This window comes from Artibeus jamaicensis, unplaced genomic scaffold (assembly GCF_021234435.1).
Source record: "Artibeus jamaicensis isolate MK-2021 breed Jamaican fruit bat unplaced genomic scaffold, CSHL_Jam_final contig_452, whole genome shotgun sequence".
NCBI lineage: Eukaryota > Metazoa > Chordata > Mammalia > Chiroptera > Phyllostomidae > Artibeus > Artibeus jamaicensis.
In genome coordinates, this window is record NW_026521837.1 from 2,418,783 (window position 1) to 2,439,302 (window position 20,520).

The following is a 20,520-nucleotide window of genomic DNA, read 5'->3' on the forward strand; positions in this document are numbered from 1 at the left end:
CATTATCTGGCTTCTTTTATATAAGGAAAGAACATTTCCCTCATTAAAAACTTTTAGACCTCAATATTTAAGGTAAGCTCAAAACTAAGTTGTTCTTTTTTTTAATTTACTTTTTTTCCTGTTCCATGAAGGAATATAATTAAAAGGGTAAAAGGCTTTAAGCTGAAGGTTCGTAATACACTAATTCATAACAGTGTATTAGCATTCTGATTAAAATAAAATACCTAATGAAACCACAGAAAGATTTCATTCTTACCCTTCTCATTATACGTCTGGGGAGTTCTGAGACCTTAGTGAGGATGCAGTACAGAGTGGCTATAGCAAGTGAACACTGCTTAAGAAGCTCTGCAACGGGAGTTTTTATTTTTTTTAAGTTGTTCTTGAATATTTTGCAAAAGGAAAAAATAAATTTTTTTAAAAAGTTTTTACTATTAAATTCTCTCTTGCTTTGGACTCCTTGCTAATTTGTCTGATCCCTGCTCTAGACCAGTCAATCTTCAGCAAGCATCGGGGTCAGCTGGAGGTCTGACTCGGTAGTTCTGAGTGAGGTCAGAGAGTCTGCTTTTCTAACAAGTTCCCAAGCGATGATGACGTTGCTAGTCTGAGAACCTTGCTTTGAGAACCAATGGTCTTAACTGTCAGTTCCTTGAGGGATGCAAGGGAGGGGCTAAAAATAATCACTGTGTCCTCAGTGTTTGGGATTCAAGAACTTTTGGTGAAAGAAGACAGAATTAAATTAATGCTTAAATGACTGCTGGACTCCCAAAGCACAAAATCATATGCAAAACTCCCACACTGCATTGCTGGGGAGACAAACACAACTGTAATTATCTCATCTTTTTTACTAAACAATGTGGTAAGAAGAAATCAATCCACCCAAAGACTTGCATGCATAACACAAAATCAACAGAAAACTAAATTAAAAATAGAGAGAGACTAAAAAGAAAAATGATAGTACTGACAATCTGCCTCAGGCAACATTTACCTCTAATGTAATATGCCTAACTTTACCAACAGGCAGCTCTCTTTAGGTTAAGTGCCAAGTTAGTGTCAGCACTATTAATTGTGCAAATGTAAATATCATTAAGTCTCCCAATGTTACTACAAATTATTGAGGTACAGAGAGATCAGTGGTTAGTGGCTTTCCCACCTTGGCACATGCACAGCCACATGATGGTATATGTTGATGGGGGTATCAGTGTATGTATAGGTATGTCCTACTGGGAGACTGGTTTTCAATGTTGTTAATTAATGAGTGAGAAGGAAGGGGGAAAAAGTTGAGGTACTAACCTTCACTAATATCTTGGCTATACCCACCATCTGGTTCAATGTCAGAGGGGATCATAATGTGCCATGTAGTCATGCGGGCTTCTGCTTCCAGTCCAAATCCATCCACGTTGCTGAAAAATTAATCAGTTTAAACTGTATGAAGAAAATGACGGTAGCTAAAAAACCCTACTAACTATTCTTTGAAGACACAAGGCTGGCTCCATTACAAAGCTCCATAATTGACAGACATACACTCAGCAGATACACAAATGTCCAGTTTGTAATAAAAATGCCATTTTAAGGCATGTGCTCACAAATCCACTTGACTAAAAGTAACTGAACTATAGCATCAAGATGAACATCCTAATATTCAAAATGCTTTTTGATGAACATTTTTACCTAAAAATTACAAAAAGTTCATTTAAGAATGTTCTCCTCCGAGGGCTGTGCATCCTGCCCCCTCTCCAGTCTCCTACTGCAGCACTCTTTCCTCCAGCAGCACTGAAGTACTCGGTTTCCCACATGTGCCTCATGACTCCTTCCCTCTGAGCAATCACATAGATGGCTCTTTCTTTCTACATCACTCTTCCTTGACCTCTTTAAGAGGGTTAACCACCTCCTTGACAATTTTCAAGATGCAATTCAGCAGGTGCTTCTTCCAGATTAGGGGTACCTGTTAACAGGCTCCCAAAGCACCTTGCTTCTAGCTTCTAGCAGAGCACTCAGCACACCCGACTGTGCTTGCTTAGTTAACTGCCCTACCCTTGAAGACTACATGCTCCAAGACCCTGACACAGGGTCCCTCTTGCTCACATCCTGGTCACTAATTCAATTCCTGGACACCAGCAGACATTAAAGAAGTATCTGTGAAAACAATCAATGGAAAAATACTAATTTCATTCACTCAGTATATGCCATTGTATTTATTCATTGCATTCTTTCTTTATAATCCTCTGAACTTCCAATAATGTGTATTTACTTTAAAAGCAAACTTACTTTTTAAAATTATATATGTGACATATGGTGACTAACGAAAAACTTAAAGATACAGAAAATTAAAGGAAAATATTCATTTCACTGCAAAAATGCAACACTTGTCTTTTACCTTTTGCATACAGTTTTAAATAAAACTGAGATTAAAGGAAAAAGAAATGTTATTATCGATAAAAATAAAACAAAAAACTCTGGTGAAGTAACATCAAAGACAAATTCAAGGTGACAAACTGAAACTAAAGGAATTACCTTCCAACATGAAGATTAATAAGGCAGTGAGCTAGACAGCTGATGAATTCTTGATCATGGTTCCCAGGTCCCAGGATCAAGTTCCTGTTTACAGTCAGGACCCTGAGTGAATCAAGGAGAGCTACTTGCTGTGGGACAGTTTTGTGTGCCCGTGAAAACTGGTACAAGATGGTCCTATTGAGGCAGTGATAAACAGCATCCAGTGACAATCCCTGTGATCTTCTCTTTGACTAAAGGTATGAAAGATACTTTATTCAGTAAAATGGCCAAACACAAAAGATCTGCTTATCACTCACATGTGAACACTTACTCAGTTTGTTATGTACCAGATGACATGCTAAGTACTGGGGTGCTAAGTTAAAAAATATAAAGCTCTTGCTATTATGGGGTTTAGAATCTAGGAGATACTATAATTTAATGTGATGAGTGCTATGTGAAACCACATGTGCTGGAGGAGAGTTGCTGACACTCCCATGGGGCAGAGCAGTCTCCCCAAGAACGTGAGGAAGTGCCGTCAGGGCAGAGTCTTCTACCGCACAAGTTCTGTTAGGATAAATGATCTCTACTCAAAATTACTGAAAAAAATTACCCCAAATTTTTAGTAAAAAAAACTGTGGACATTCCAGTTTCAAACCCTGACTTGAGAGCTTTTCTCTTTAGCTTAAATACAAATTTAACTCTTAAGAGAATTCTTAAGTGACACACACAAAAAAAACTATGCACCATATGCTAATAAAACATGATAAAAGTCTTGCCTACTTTCTACATTAAGTACTGAATAATATTAATCACTCTTGCCAAACCAGGCCAATATTCCTTAGCCAAAGCTACCACCAACACACATTAAAATAGCATCTTTAAAGGAACAAGGACCACAATGGACTCTGTAAAGATTCCATTACAAGAGAAGATTCCTTTGACATCAACTCTTTCATGCTCTGTTAGCCTTTATACACGAATGTATCATTCTATAAAAAACTTACCAAACTTTATTAACTTAAATCATTTAAATTAAAAGGAAACTATCTAGCTATCTCGGCAGCAAACAGCAATGCCTGTGGGGAGATAATGAGAGCCCACAGCTTGAGAAAACCAGACACTCTCACAAGGGACACACTGGTGTCAGGTATGGTTAAGGGTGAAAGGGTCACAGGTCTACCTTTTTTACTCACTTTTAATAAGCTGAGTTTTGTGTTAAATGTTAACATTCATTATCTTATTAGTTTTTCAATCAGAAAACACATAATCTATAAGTAATAGTGACAACTGATTACCTGTGCAATTAGTTGAATTATAAAATCTATGAGAAGTTTAGATTCTTTGTTGAACATGCCTTGCCAAAGCTTGTCCACCACACGTTGTGTGAAGTAAAACACATTGTTCACCAATACCTGGTAGCTTCCTCCACTGGTAATAGGTAGAGATGCATCTTCCCCTAAATTCCAGAAACAAGATGAAAGAAAAAAGATGTCTAAGAGAATTGATATCTACCAGCATAAGACCAGATCCTCAAACAAATCAGGCTAAGGCAAGATGAGTACACATACTACACTGAGAAGTAAGACCAGTAGTTCTCATGTACCACTCTCATAACTGATGTTCATGGCTAGAAATCACGATAAATGTTGGAAGAATAACCTCTGCAGGATAAAAGCATTATAGGCTGAGACGGTGAAGTCTACTGCCTTAAGACAGTCTGTGATAAGCAAAAAGCTCTTCAACTTAAACTGTGAGTGACAGGTGATCTTCATTTCAGAGAAAAGTTAAGGCAGTTTATTAGGTGTAAATTGATTTTGTAAACTAAGAAAGGGTAAAACAAACCATTAAACAAAACCCTCGACTGTGCAGTAAGTCGTTAATAGTGATGAAGAAATGCAGGCAGAAGAGAGGCTCAGACTTGTGAATAATGAAGTGCGATCAGTGTGGTGGTCCAAGGGCTGCCTTTTGCCCCCTCCATGACTGCCATAGCAACATCTCTTTTGTAAAGCTACCGCAGTGTCTTCAGGTTCTTACTAGGTACACGTTGCTTCTACTGCTTCAGGACTAATTCTTCAGGCTTAGAATGCCCCCTCTAAACCCATCATTTCAAGAAGTTATAGAGCCTCTGATAAGTGATTATTCCCACCACACTAAATTACCACATTATGCAAAATTCTTCATTTTGTCTTGACGTAGTGAAATAAAACTACATTAATAGTATCGCAAGTGATAAAAACAAAGGTTGACTTCACACAATGATTTGGAAGTTGCATGTTAAGTCAATACTAAAGATTTCTTGGCAAATTACTTTGTAAAAACCTGGTAATTTAATAATATGGAGGTTCTATGATTAATATTATTGCCAGGAACTCAAGTAACAATATACTGAGTTGTTACTTTTTCCTTCTTTAAATTTGATCCTTATTTTACATATAAATATTAGCTCCACTGTAAATGTACAGATTTTATACTTTTATTGTAAGTAGATAGAGACATTCAGAAAAAAAAATAATGTGTTTTCAATTTATGTCCTGGAAGCCATCCTAAAGAATAACATTTACATACTTACGACTCAACAATTCCATTCATAGGTATATACTCAACAGATATTTACAAATATTGTACGTACAGAGTGGGGAACTGTAGGTTTACAGTTGTTCATATAAAAAATAACACAATGATTAATAAATAATACAAGCTTAAACGGTTCCACACACTCACAACTGAAAAGCTATTTTTGCCATGCCCTGTAGATGTGACCCGAATGAACAAGAATGTTTACAGCAGCTTTATTTTTAATTGTCTCAAGCTGGAAACTATCCAATATCCATCAATAGTAAAATGGATATATATACTATTTATACGATGGTATACTACATAGCAATGAACTCTTGCCTCATGTAACAGGAATAAATCCAACAGATACAACATTGAATGTAAAAAGCTAAACTAAAAAGGATATGTACTTTGTGATTCCATTTATACAAAGTTCAAAAGCAGGCAAAATGAACCTGTTTTAGAAGTTGGGACAATACAGTGAGTTGTTAACTGGGTCAGGGAGAGAGGGAATTTCTGGGGGTACTGGTAATACATTTCTGAGAGGTTTTATACAGGCATGTTATCTGGGTGATAAGTCATGGAACTCTACCTTTATAAGTATTACAATGAAAAAGTTAATGTAAAAAGTAGAGAACAAGGGGACAGTGACCAGAGGGGTGAGGGGAGGGTAGGAAATTTAAGGGGAAAAAAGGGGGAGGGATTTGGAGGAACAAGTATGAAGGACACAGGGACAAGAACTAAGGGGGGTGGAAATGGGAGGGAGGTGGGGAGCACGGGGCGGGGTGGGCTGGGATGGGAGAAATAGAAAACTGTACTTGAAAAATAACTAAATAAAATTTTTTAAAAAAGAAAAAGAAAAAATACAAAAAAAAGTATTAGACGTTCATAAAAATTTAACAGTTCACGTAATACTGTTTTAAAAACATTTTTCCCCTTGCCCTCTTCCTGCCACCTGGCAGTGCACAGGTGTGAACAACCACCTTAAATACTATTTCCTGTTGTTGATGTCTATCCCAGACTCAAAGGAAAGAGCTGGATGGGCCTTTTCTTCATTATAGAAAAATATCACGAAGAATTGAAAATGCACAGAAAATAGATGAACTTAAAAAAGTGGTACACTTGGGGTTTAGAGAGAAAGGAAGTGGTTATAAATACTTTTAAAGTGAAAATAAAACATACCCAATAACACATCAGCTGCAAGCAAATGGTCCATCACACTATCCAAAATGTAAGTCTGAAATTCTTTTTGCTGAGTTCTTGTAGATCTTTCAGGGGAAGCCTAATCAATTAAGTGTAGAATTAGAAAACAGAACCAACTAAATAAAGATAAGGGCTCAACCATAATTACATTACTAAATGTAACAAAATATTAAAAACCTTACTGATAAATAACACAAGATAAATATTCTTATTCCCTTTTTCTTATATTTGTGACTGTAGAATTTTAAAAAATGAAGTAAAGATGAAACATCATCTTCTTTTGAATCAGTTCTTTCAAAAGTAGTATTCTAAATGTTACAAATTTAGAATATCTGATAATCTATTATTATATCTTACTTTATTTTTAAAGAATAATCACTAAAGAGTTTTAAAAAACATTTTATTTATTTATTTTTAGAGAGAGGGGAATGGAAGGAGAAAGAGGGAGAGAAACATCAAAGTGTGGTTGTTTCTCATGCACCCCCCCCCCAATGGGGACCTGGCCCCACAACCCAGGCATGTACCCTGACTGGGAATTGAACTGGCAACCCTTTGGTTTGCAGGCTGGCACTCCACTGAGCCACAGCAGCCAGGACTCCATTTAAAAAGTAAGGTAATTGAAGCTTTGAAAGGTTAAGTCACTTGGTCAAGCCACGAATAGGATTTCAAACCTCTGTTTCTTTGATGTCAAAATCCATGGCCTCCCATGCTGTACCATACTCTTCTAACTCTACTAAAAAAGTCTCCATTTTACAGTTAACCAATGTACAAGGGCAACTGTGCTACAATCTGTTCCCCAGTTTTAGATAAATCTGCTTGGCCTGCCTGACAACCAGGGTGAGTTCAGAGCAGAATGAAGATATGGTAAGCACTGTGATCTGCTCTGGCCTCTGGCTGTTAGATCTGTCTTCCTTGTGAAAATAGTGCAGCCAGACATTAGTCTGCAAAGAATCAAAGCCTCCTTCCTGAGGCCTGGGCTACTACGCAGAACCTTCCTGTGCACAGTCCAATAGCCCATGGGTGTCTTCTGCCCATGGGAGAGCACTTCGGCTCTTGGAGGAAAAGTCTTTGATATTGTGTTTCCATAATGGGCTGAAGCCTTGAAAAAAGAGGGTGTTGGGCTTTATCATTCTGATTGCAATATCGCAAACTCCTCAGACTACAGAAACTTGCTTATGGTATCAGATAGGAACACACTCCAACTTGGCCCCCTTAGTTTATCTTTCCTTCGAATACTTTGTGATCTGTTCTCATGCACTTTCCTTCTGCTGCCATGGTGGTGTTCACATGCAGCAAATCCATCTGACCCTCCGTAAGATGTCCTGTGGTGACAGCAGAGGACGATGATGAATGGAAGATGGGAGAGGACTCCCTGACACCCTTATGTAAGCTAACACTGGCCACTTGATTGTGTAAGTCTTATATGCCAGGCACTATATTACACCTCTTACATTCTATATTATACCTCTTACACATATGTATCACCTCATTTCATTCTCCCAACAGTCCTTAGAGACAGGTTCCATTTTTATGCCATTTTAAAGACAGGCAAACAGTAATGGGTGAAGAGAACCGATGTTGGCCCAGGTCACACAGCTGTATTTGGCACACATTTAATTTCTCAAAATAGTTTTTGCTGGGTGATTTACACATATTTAACTTTCATAACAATCATGCAGACAAGATGGCATATAATATCATTTCCCAGAGAATGAATTTAGCTTAGTGAGATTAAAACACTCATAGAACAAATAGGGCCAGAATTCAAACCAGGCACTTCTAACTCCAAAACCCATGCTCTTCCTGTCACACACACCGCCTCTGAACTTTACTGTTATTTTCATTTTGCATAGAATGCTTCAAATACTTACCTGATGCACTAAGATGCTGGCCATCTCTTTTCTTATTTCTAAAGTTTCCAAGGGCATGTCCTACCAGACATGCTTTTAAATTCTACCACAGAGATTACTGATGAAAATGACTATTTTTCCGACAATATTAAACACTGTGGTCCTAGTTAAAATACTTAACATGACTGGAACCTAAGTTATATTAGTGATTTCTTTTAAAATTGACCAGATATTTTCCCATGAATCAGATAAAACATCTGGGGTGGATTTAGAGTTTCAAATAAAAAGTTAATTGTGTCAGCCACTAGAGGGGGCACACGAAAGTGCAGTTTTAGTTGCCATTCTGCTAAGAGCCAGTAGGAAGTTCCTCAGAGAAAAGCAGCTAGTCTTCTGCACTGATTGAATCTTTCGTAAAATGTGTTCTTTTCAGAGCCCTGGTACACTAAAGCTGCTGGGCCCAATCCAGTCTCTGCCTATTTTTGCAGATAAAGTTTTACTGTAGCACATCCAAACCCATTAGTTTATGTCTGTGGCTGCTTTCTAGTGCCAATGGCGTTGTTAACTAGCTGTGATGGAGATGGTACAATCTTCAAGCTTAAAATAGTTACTACGTGGCCCTAACAGGAAAAGTCTGTCAATCCCTGGTGTAGGGGTAGACTGATGAAAAGTGGTAAAGGGACACACCTACAGAGATGAAAAGGAGAGAAATAAATTGATAGGGTATATAGCCCACTGAAATTAAAATTTTTAATAGCCCATGACATTTTCTGCCTATACAACCCAGAAGAATTAGATATCTGAAAGGTATTTGGCATAAAACTGGCTTGATTATGAATGTTCTAATTGTAAAAAAACAGATGTGAATGTGTTTCTTTGTGTTTACCTCCAACAAAAGATCAATTAATGGAGTCTGCTTGCTCGCAGGGGTAAGACAGAGGTTGTCTATTATTAAGACCCGCATGAAGTCAAACACAAACTTCTTCGCTGGGTGGTTGGTCAGATATGTCTTGGCGCCCACATTGCAGTACTCAGACTGGCTTCTGTTCATCCCTGTGTCTGCTGCAAAGGCTTTAAACTCTTCCGCTGGAGATCCAACTTCATCATCTAGATCTGTCACCTAGTAAAATTAAGTGGAAATGTATGCTAGTCTCATACAATTTTATTTGATGTTTTCACTTCCATGTTTCCAAAAAACTAAACTGCGGCAGCAACAGTATTTTCCTTGAACGCCTACCTCCTATTAAGCTATTTGACCAGCACTTTGCTTTGCTTTACTCAGCCCCTCCTTTGAGGCAGTGATTGGGTACTGTACGTCACTGTGTGCCATGGCTACTCAACACATCTCTTTCTAATATGAAACTACTCACTGCCCACTAACTGTGTACCTGTTTTATGCTGAATTTTATCTCTTCTGTGGATAGCTGCACTTAAAATAAATGAAATAAAATGAGATTAACTACATTTGCATATTTAAAATAGACCTGAGAAGTCAAACATCATATTTCAGATAAAGACCTGGCGTAATGGTGGTACCTAAAAAACCCCAAATAAATTAAAAATACAAAACTAGTGACAATTTTGAGCCAAAAGAAAAAGAAAAGGGGGCTAAAATACACTGTACAAGATGCCGACAAGGCAAGACACTGAGGTATTGCTGAAGGTCTATTTTACCAAAAATGAGAATTTCAAAATTATAAACAAGCCATGGTGGTTAAGTCATGCGCTATACTTGTATTTATCCTAAAAATTCCTACAGTTGTAGAATGAATATTTCAGCTTTATACATGAAGAAAAATTAGTACAAAGAACTTAGTTTATTCCGGGCCCAGAGTAAGAGATGGAAATAAGAGGAAACATCAAGAACTTCGAACTACTATAGAGGAATAACTGTCTTTTGGGCTTGTTTAAAAGGACAAAAGAAGTATCTATAGTATATGTGAATGCAGTCTAATAATTTTCTATTAAGCTCAGTACAAAATATGAAAAAGTTCAAAGAAATAAGTTGAACAAAAAGGACAAACATACTTCATTTTTTTATGAAGATAATGTATCTTTTTATGAAGATTTAGTATAGCCTAAATCTAGAAAATGCATTACTCCTAGATTAATAAATAAAGTAGAGATAAGTCTGGTTTGACCAGAATTCTGTAACCTGGAACAACATTTCACAACTACATAGCTATATCATCACATAAAATAAGAAATGGGTTCACAGCTACTGGGAGAAGGAAGTACTAACAAGGAACTTACAAAATACGGCAAATGAGAACAGGAAGTAGAGTTATTTTGGGGAAAGCAGGAAAATGTGGGGAGCTAGACACCACATAATGATGTAAGAGGTGAAGTAGAAAGTTATGAAACTGTAACTCACTCAGAAGCTTAAAAGACTGGCATAAAATAAAAATCTGCTAACCACCAAAGCAAAATACCAGTTTGACATTTTCCTCCCCCTTTCCTACCATCTCGGAGTAAGGGCGAATGTTGAAGGGGAACACTGTGGCTGCTAATGCACACAGGAAGTCCGGGCTCATCCACATGGAGGCCAGGTCTGGAACATTGTGATACAAGTATCTAAAGAACTGCATGAGGGTCACAGGATATTCTCGGAGCCAAGATCCCTCTTCTTCTGATTGCCAAGGCTGTCATAAGGACAAGAAATAAATAGTATGTTAGAAAAACTGACACTGCTAGAATCTACTTTTAAAAAAAATGCACTATTCACTACTCTTCTAAAACTAGGTTCATAGCTCTTTTATAAAACACAAACAATAAAACTTGAAATAGACTAAAAAAAACCCCAAACAATACCCCTAAACATGACAGGATGTTTGTCTCTTCATTGGAGTGCTCACAGCTCAGTAATGAGTCAGTGGTTTAGATTATTCACTTGTCAACATGAGCATAGCTGGTGACAACAGTGGCTGAACTATCCACAGAGCTGCCCCACTCTCCATCATGTCTGAGTTGGGAGTGAGATACAAGATGGGGAAGTTAAGTTGCTTCAGCTTTTTGAGCCTCTTGCTGTCATAAGTAAAATGACAATTACAATGCTTTTAACCACTATACAACTGTGATACTGTAATTTATAATGAGAAATATGTATTAGGTCTTCATCCCATTCTTGGCACATAGCTTCTAAAACCTTTAGAATGTCCAGAGTGATAAAGGGTATAAAAGTGTCTTCTGTTAATCATAATATGGCTCTTTCAACCACAGCTGAGTTTATGTTAATGAGGTGCCTTTTGGGAAGGCTCTCAGGGTAGGGGCTGCAAAGGGAACCAACCACATGATGAAAGGGTGGAACGTTCAGTCCTGGAGGTCCCCATCTCTCAACTTCCAGGGAGGCTGCAGACTGAGCTCAATCACCAGTGCCAATGACTTAATCAACCGTGCTATGTAATGAAGCCTCCCTGAAAACCCAAATTCCAATAGCTCCTGGGGGACACATAGAAGTGCTGGGGGAGTGGCAGGGCAGGTACAGAATAAAAGCTCCATGTTCCTCCCCACATATCTTGCTCTATGTATTTCTTCCATCTGGATTTTCCTGAGTCATATCCGCTTATAATAAACTGGTAATCTAGTAAGTAAAACATTTTTCTGAATCATGAAATCCTCCAATTTATAGCTGCAGATCAGGAGCACAGGCCACAACTTGGACTGGTGATTGTTGCCTGCAGTGTGGAGCCCATCTTGTGGGAAGGACTCCTTAACCTGTGGAGCCTAATGCTATTTCCTGGTAATAATGTCCACACTGAATTAAATTGTAGGACAGCCACCTACTGTGACAAAAGCCCCCACATACTTGGTGACTAGAGTCAGAGTACAGGAGACATACAGAATGATGATGAAAATGTAACAAAAACATAATATACCTAAACAATGCCTATCCTTTGATACTTCCCCAAGGACTAGCTTTTATTGAACTTAGAAGTTTATATTAGTTTATGAAGAGGAACCAAAACAAAAATCCCAAAGCATTCTATATTAATACATGTGATAGTAATGTTCTTTTCTAAAATGACATAATAGTTTTGACTAAAATTAGAACTGTCATGTACATGTAATCCAAAGATTCTCATCTTCTTACAGTGTGATCCTAAATTGTATATACAAATTAAATTACTGTTCATAGTATTCCTGTTAAGATAGACAGAAATGTATATTTTGTCATTTACTCTTTAAATTCTTCATATCTAAGATAAAAATAATTAGAATAGGAAAAACAAATACAAACTTGTACTGATTTTTAACCTCAATAAAAGTAATTTTAAAATTTCAAATAATATTATCAGAAGGACATAATACAACATATATTTATTATAGTCAATATATAAATGTATACAATGTAATATATATTTTAACACTAATAATATCAATTAACACCTATGAAATACCTACTATATACCAGCCACTCTTATAAGTGGTTTGTGTATATACTATATTCTTGCTGTATATAATGTGTACTTTTTACCCAACTTTTTGAGGGAAAAATAAGGATGCACATTATAAATGGGTAGTACTAATTCTGTATCTATGCAAATGTTTTAAATTATGCTTATGCATTAAAAGTGTAACTCTAGAAAGCTGTAACAATATCTGTATGCAAAATAATACCCTAAAATACGATGATCAGTTTTGTTTCTAAACATAAATAAATGAAAAATTGAATTAAAAAACTGAAATGAAATATTTTTTCCCTGAAAGTTTGGGCTAAAAACATGGGTGCACATTATACACAGCAAAATACAGATGAATCATTGTATCCTCATAAGGACCATAATGGATATATTCTATTATCAGCAGTAATTTATACATGAGGATGAGTAGGTACATAGAGGCTAGTATGTCTTAAGTATCAAAGAAGGGATCTGAACTCAGGCAGAGTTCCAGTCTTAATGGTCTTAACAACTGTATAGTTCGTTATTATATTGGAGATAACAAAATAGAAAGGTTGACGTAGGTTCCAGAGACTATGCTATAAATACATAGCTATGTTTCCAAAGGATCCCTCCATTTTTTAAAAAATATCACAAGCAAGAGACCTATCAACAGGTGTCAGTATCTCAGTAAACTTACTGAATTCAGCATGCTGCGGAGCATTCCCAGTAATAAAAAAGCAGCTTCAGTGCACACATTATGAATAGAAGAGACCACAGTTCCACTGGAGGCGGGAACTCCGAAGATAAATGTCCAAATGGAATCTAAATCAAACTGCAGAAATGAAAGTGAAGATTAGCCACTGACAATTTTTTTCAGTAGATACCCTCAGAAGTTCTAACATTCCACGATTTCTTTGAAACTAGTTAGTTTTTTCAAAGTGAGCAATGATGAAGAAATAGAGACCTAGCACTCCTCCTTCCTATATTTTAAAACTCATTTTTACATTTACAAAAGAGAAGTGAATTTATGTATCTTCCTATATTGGGTCCCTATGTTAAAAACATTGTTTTCTACTTTTTTCTCCAAAAGAAACAAACGAACAAAAAGAACATGTGCTAATTAGCTAGAAGATCTAATTCACTTTTGGATTATATACAGATAAGATTTGACAAAATAAAAATCAGTTTGAGGAGATTTATTCATAGCAGTTTTATATAACACTTTATGACTATGGTATCATGCTTATTTTGAAAAATTATATAATCAACCAAACTCTGCTAAGTATAAATCTTTATCTTGACTTAATGTAAGGGTATAGACTCAGTGGTTTCACCTAAAAGGTTTTGTCAATTACTAGAATTGATCTGAAATGCACATGGCACTATGATGCACATACAGTTCACTTTAAAACTAAATTCCTAAGTCTTGGCAGTGCTACAAACATAGTTCTGTATATAGATATCCACAAGCCTGATTAGAAATCAAGCAAAGCCTTACTGTTTGCCTACTGTGGGTGTTTTTACCATTAAGAAATCAAAAATAGTTTTCTAATCAGACTTGCACTAAGAGCCCTGCCATGCCTACCCAATTAATTTTATGGTATACATGTCACTCCCTTCTTCAATTCTACAGACATGAAATTACATTTTCTAAATAAAATCACACAACTCAACATTCTTTATATCATTGTTAAAATATCATCTAAAGTCTTTAGGCATATATATAATCACATAATTATAATAAAAAAAAAGGCCAAATAGAGATAAAGGATTTCTTTTTCGGACAGTTTTCTATGGTACTTGCAGATTTTTTGGTCCCCAAACCCTAAAGGTAAAAATGATATGTAATCAGTGGTGTTACTGTGACTAACGCATTGCCCTGTGGTGATTCGGGGGCACACATAATTATGCTTACACCTTACTAGGTAATTCCTACCTGGCAACCCTGCTTACATCGGCTGCTGATGACAGGCACACTGACCTGCAGGTTCTCAGGCAGCTCACTAACTGGCTGCTGCAGAAACAATGCCATGAGCAGAAAATAGAGGGCAGGGACATTCGTGTGTTTAGGAAGAAACGACTGCAGAACTGGAAAACCAGGAAAATGACAAGCATCCCGGTTAATCTCCCTGACCGTCGATCTCCCACCAGCACTCCTGCCCACATTGAACCCTAAGAGAAGAGGAAATATAACAGTAAGTACAAAATTAATAATTGACTACTATGCTGAGTAACAAAGACAGGAGTAATTCAGTACGTGTGACATTTCCACCAGAACATTCATATTAATACAAGCAATTAACTGTTGGATTGTTGAATTAATCTTTCAGACAAGTTCTACTTCCCTCTCTTTGACTTCAGCAGGCCTGCCTATTAGGATCCACGTCTTCAAACACTGCTGAGATAATCTGATATAAGAAGTAATATAAACTCTGCTCATTAAAAGAATGACTTCAAAAGAGCTCTAACATTTCCATAAGAAGAAATTAAAATTAAAAATATAGCCAAAAATGTAGGATGCTTATAAAAATGTAACTTAAAAATGTAAATGCTGCCCTGCCTGGTGTGGCTCAGTGGACTGAGTGCCAGCCTGCGAACCCAAAGGCTGTAGGTTCATTCCCCATTAGGGAACATGTCTGGGTTGCCGACCGGGTCCCTGGTTGTTGGGGGTGTGTGAGAGGCAACTGATTGATGTTTCTCTCACACATCAATGTTTCTCTCACTCTTTTTCTCCCTCCCTTCCCCTCTCTCTCTATATACAATTGTTCTAATTTAGTTAATATGCTGTTTGTCATGAAAATCACGATAAACTACTTAACCTTAAATTATCTACATCTTTAGAGACAAGACTAAGCAAAATAATCTTTCCTTACAACATGATCTGTAATTCTGCAGCAAAGTTGCCCAGCAGCATGGTAGCGAATCTGAGCCTGCTTGTGGCTGTGGCTATCTGAACATGCAGAGTCCTTTCTAGGAATACAGCTCTGCCAGGAGATGGTCACTGCTTATTCATGTAGCTCATAGCATCAGCCTTCAGGATATGAATTCAAACACTTATTTCTTTTGCTGCCCCAAACCCAGAACAGTGCTCAGCAGAGAATAAATGCTGGTCAGTTTCAATGAAAAACTTTTGTGAACAGCAACCAAGAGATGAAGGACTGATTTTACTCTGAACCAATTTCACTGCAATGAATATTCAACCTGTTTTTCTAGGATTAAGCAGGTACATACCTGCTAGTATTTACAGTAAAAAAGAATCTGTGTCTAGGTGGTTTTTAAAATATTTCATCCTGACTGTTCCGTATGACATGAATTAATCTTCTGAAGTATGCTTTTCTAATTAACAAAAAATTGTATAGCAATTTACCAACCCCTTTAATACATCTCATCTCATTGCTCAAACACAATGACCGCGTGAGTCAGAAATGGCTATTATCCTCTTCATGACACAGAAAGTACGTGACGTGCTCAGTCATAAAGTTAATGGGTGGTGGCACTAGGAGCGGGAGCCCCATGTCTCCGTCTTAGAGCCTGTACAGTCCTGTCGCCTCTCTGGGCTTTCTTAACGGCATTGCCACACTTCTGAAAGACTGGTTGCATTAGGAGACTGGGTGATTTTTGTTTATAGTGAATTCTAAATGAAATTATGAGTATAAAATCTTTAGCTTTAAGAAATCAAAAGACATAAAATGAAATTTTATATTTTAATAGAAAAATAAATTTTGATTAAACTACAGCTCCTACATGGAAAGCAATACTAGGGATCATTTTCCTTTCTACATGCTCACACCCTCCTTTTCCTTATAATCAACCTTAAGAAATACTTAATATGTTACTAACAATTAAGCATTAATTTAGGTTCAAATTACAACTACATAGGTATTTTCATAATAAAAAATTTGATATAAATAAATGTGAATAAAACATTAAAAAATTAGACTGCTCATCAAAGAGAAACAGAATAAAATGAGATTATATATATGTATGCATACACATATATATTTATCAGAGAGATAGTCAGAAAATATTAAAAGTTAAGTTGAATCAAATTAAAATATAAATACCTAGACTTCTCTTCTAGAACCAAAGCAGCCTGTGGCATGTGTAGGCACTTATCAGTGAAGGACATACAAATTCTAAAGCATAGTTGGGTAGGTCAGATGTGCTATAACCACCTGTTTCTGACATCACCGAAGTCACGCAGGACAGAAAAAAGGACAGGACCAACAGTCAAGAAAGGGACACTATTACCGTTTCACTCAGGAACCTTGTGCAATTAACAGTCTCACTTTCTTAATTAGAGAAATTAATCATTAATTTATACTTATTAGGTTTATTTCCTATAAAATGTACCATATATACCATAAAAATATGAATCTGTCTCCAGAATGATGAAGGCCAAATGAGATGATATTAAATAATTTTGCAAACCACAATGTGCTACATGAATCTTAGGTGTCATTACTGCTGGATATCTTGGCCTTCAGTGAGAAGCAGGGCTGAAGACTAGCATTAAAAACTCCCATTCAATTGTGCCTTTCATTATTTTTTCCCTTAGCAGCTATTAGTAAGGGAAATAAACTAAATTTTTTGCTACCAAACCATTTCTAATAACATTTGTTGGCTATATCCCTCCCCTGGAGTCAGTTTAAAATAGTGATTGCTTTTTTAGATCATAAAAGTATCTAATGATAATAATTTAAAATTCATATTGTAAAAGCAGAAGTTTTCTCAAGAAATCATTTTACAGTGAATTTCTTTCTTCAGCACATACAAAGTTTCTTCGGACATTTTCCACATGTAAAATAACAAAAAAAAAACCCTATGTAAAGCTGCCTTCCTGTCATTTGCTTTAATATTTGAGAAATTAGTATAGGTGGGGCCTACCTATTGAAACGTTTACATTTTTAATAGATAAATTACATACTAAATTCTGATCTTGAGAGTGTGTATGTGGCTTGCCATGTCTGTACCCACTGAGTTGTAATCCTTTCTTTTTCTCGAATAAATCCTACTGGGTGACAATCAACAAAAAAATTAATTAATTCTGGTCCCCAATTTCCCCACTTGACAAGGTAAATAGATATTCTTGATGCTTATTGCAGAATACAATTACATTGTTTTAAAATAGAATGTTATCAAGACATATTTTTAAAACTTTAAAAATTGAATGATTATAATTTTCAATAAGAACATTATCTTAAAAATGTATTTTCCAAATTAAGATAATTAATGCCAACAGAAATAAAACTGTTCAAATTAATCTAGCATAGCAGACTATAACTTTCTAATATTACTTAAATGCTCAGTTCCACACTGAAAACAGCATACAACTGGTGAGCAAAGAATAAGAAGCTTTGGTTGAAACTCTGAGCTTAAATCCTTGAGTGGCAATATGACGTAACTGTTAAAAACAGGGGCTTTGGCTCTGAGTGACCTGGATTCAAACTTTGACTCTTCCCAGTTGACACCTATCTTCACCCCTATGCTTTGGCTTTCTCATCCATAAAATGGGTATGACAGCATTTACACTTCATAGGGTTAGTGTGAAAATGAAGGTTTTAGCAACTGGTACAGAATAAGCACTCAAAATATTACTGTTTTTGATTCAGTTCTGATAACTTGTTAGTTATTTATTTAGTTACAGATCATAAAGGGAACTATACAACAAGCAAATCATAAGGAAATCCCTTGAGTTTTCACAACTCAATACTGTTTCTGACTTCAGTTTAATTTGCAATTAAAATAAGTTAAGTTTGAAACCTTCTAAGCTTTTAATTGTCATTAATTAAAATTCAGACTTTTATGGTTGTCAGAAAAACTGAAGAGTATTAAGCTTACATAAGATTTAAAAATGAAACACAATAGCTTATTTTAAAGCAGTTGACTCCAAAAGTCTCATACCTAATACAGTTCCGATCTTATTAGTCAAGACAGAATCTGTTTGTTCCAGCCACCCTCCACCACTGAGTCCTTCTTTAAACTTGATGAGAATAGACTGATTACTCAGTAGGACAACGAGAATTCTCATGGCTGCTGTAACTGTGCTGGAATGCAAGTGTTCTTCCATAAACATCATAATCCAGTCAAAACCCAGTGTCTTGACCAGTTCTTCACAAGCTCTATTCAAAGACAGATGGATCAGAAAGAAAACATATTAATTCTAGCAGTTAGGATTTCAAGTTATAATGAAAAATAAGACTAAGTTTTATTCTTGAAATACTATAAATTTCAGGTTTGAAAAAATAGAAAAGTCAGTTGAAATTCTTTCTTTTGTAACTAGTAATAGCAATTGGTACCATCAATTCTAAAAAGATTTTACTTACTGCAAATTAATGCTTGTCTTTTCTTTAGATGTGTAAACTAGTTTTAGCAAGATATCTAAAAGTCTGTTCCTCAAAAGTATAAGATTAGCAGATACCAGACCTCCAAACTCTTCTTCAGTTCCTACAATAAAAATAAATACATTAAATTGCCCTAGCAGATAAATCAGGATAAAATATCCAACACTGCTGGACAGAAAATCTCACGGAAACATGTATCTTCCAGAAAATGGTTTCTTTAGATGTACTTTCCACTAAAGCGGACAAAAAAGAAAAGAATCTGTGAAACCAGCTCTTTTTAAAATCTTGAAAATTGTCTACTTACATTTGATATAATCTAAATAAGTGATAATAAAGGCTGTGAGCTCTTTTTCACATTAATATTTCCCTCCCTTACCAACAGGCGGAAGTAATCAAATAAGGATCACATGAACAAAAATAACAATCAAAATCCTTAATTTCCAGTTTCTTTTTAATGGACATAAATAGTTAAATTAACCAATTTAAAAATGGAAAAGAAGCATACACCGTTTAGTAAACATAATACATAAAGAAAAGTTAAAATTAAATAGCATAGAAAAGAGGAAAAGGTACACAAATACACAAGAGAAACTGGAAAACAAAGGGCAGAAAACAGAAAGCTTACGGTTCTCAATGGATAATGAGAACCCGGGCACACACAAGACCGGGCATCAATGGCCCAGTGTTCTGGGTGCAGCTCTGGCACTAATGAGCTATGAGTTAATTAAGTCACAAAGCACATGATTTTCTTCATTCCAGTGTTGCAGCTCAGGCTAAACTTTAACTACTATGGGTATATGCTTTTACTAGTTTGGGTAAGGGACTATTTGCCCCTTAAACATTGTTCTTTTAAACATTAATTTAGTGATTAATCAGTGGGAAGGGTACTTTAAGCTTACCAAGGGGAACTCAAGATTTGCTCCCCTTCTCAGAGGTACAGGGCTGATAACTCACAGATTACCAGAGTGTCTCAATGAAAGCATACCATAGAACTGAAATTGACACAGGGGTTATTTCCTTTCAATTATTTCTTTTCACTAAAATGACAATCTACACAGAAATTTAAAATATTCCTTAATTTTTATATCTCATTTTCTTGATGTCAGTTATGCTTCACCTAATTTTGAAATACAGTTTAACACAATGAACTCTGAATTTCCAGATCAACTCTTCCCACTTGCACTGGTGCTTTATTTATTCCACAATGCACTACCCTTCCATGCTCCTTATTTTACATTGATTATTATACAACTGTTTAGCATTATTCAAGCCATTTTCTTCTTTGTAGAGGTATTCTGTATACTGTGCAAACTATTTGAAAGAAAAAAAGTATGTTTTACATTTTTTTGGAATATATTATACTTAATACAGTCTTTAGTCCATAGCAAATACACAATAAGTCTCATATACTAACAAGACCAGTAAGGTGCTTCTACCTTTCTCTATTATTTCAAACAGCAACAAAATGAAGAGCATACCAATGAACTTTGCAGATTAATGGAAAAATTAGCTAATTTATACATCTGTACTACTGTGTTCTTAAAGTTCACATTAGTTGTGATTACTGAATTCAACACCAACCTAGAAATATGAAGACTAGAAAAATATTTTTCCCACATCTCTTTTATACTTGAAAAAAGTTACACATTTCGAAAGGTATTTAAAGTACTTTTACTTCTAATTCCTATCTACTTAACT

General features: G+C 35.9%; 1 protein-coding gene across 9 annotated transcripts in view; it reads right to left on the reverse strand.

Annotated features, from left to right (window-relative positions):
* Window positions 1–20,520, reverse strand: part of WDFY3 (WD repeat and FYVE domain containing 3) — a 280,919-nt gene that overhangs the window by 64,895 nt on the left and 195,504 nt on the right. For 7 of the 9 annotated variants that reach the window (XM_053666391.1, XM_053666398.1, XM_053666395.1 and 4 more), the window contains 10 exons: window positions 18,805–18,925; window positions 18,383–18,600; window positions 14,415–14,650; window positions 13,176–13,310; window positions 10,559–10,738; window positions 8,983–9,216; window positions 6,229–6,328; window positions 3,786–3,946; window positions 2,512–2,741; window positions 1,291–1,400 (listed from right to left, as the gene is read on the reverse strand). In XM_053666391.1, coding sequence (XP_053522366.1) covers window positions 1,291–1,400; window positions 2,512–2,741; window positions 3,786–3,946; window positions 6,229–6,328; window positions 8,983–9,216; window positions 10,559–10,738; window positions 13,176–13,310; window positions 14,415–14,650; window positions 18,383–18,600; window positions 18,805–18,925 — 1,725 coding nt within the window. The remainder of the gene's footprint in view (window positions 1–1,290; window positions 1,401–2,511; window positions 2,742–3,785; window positions 3,947–6,228; window positions 6,329–8,982; window positions 9,217–10,558; window positions 10,739–13,175; window positions 13,311–14,414; window positions 14,651–18,382; window positions 18,601–18,804; window positions 18,926–20,520) is intronic. The other 2 variants (XM_053666394.1, XM_053666393.1) reach the window with 2 other exon arrangements.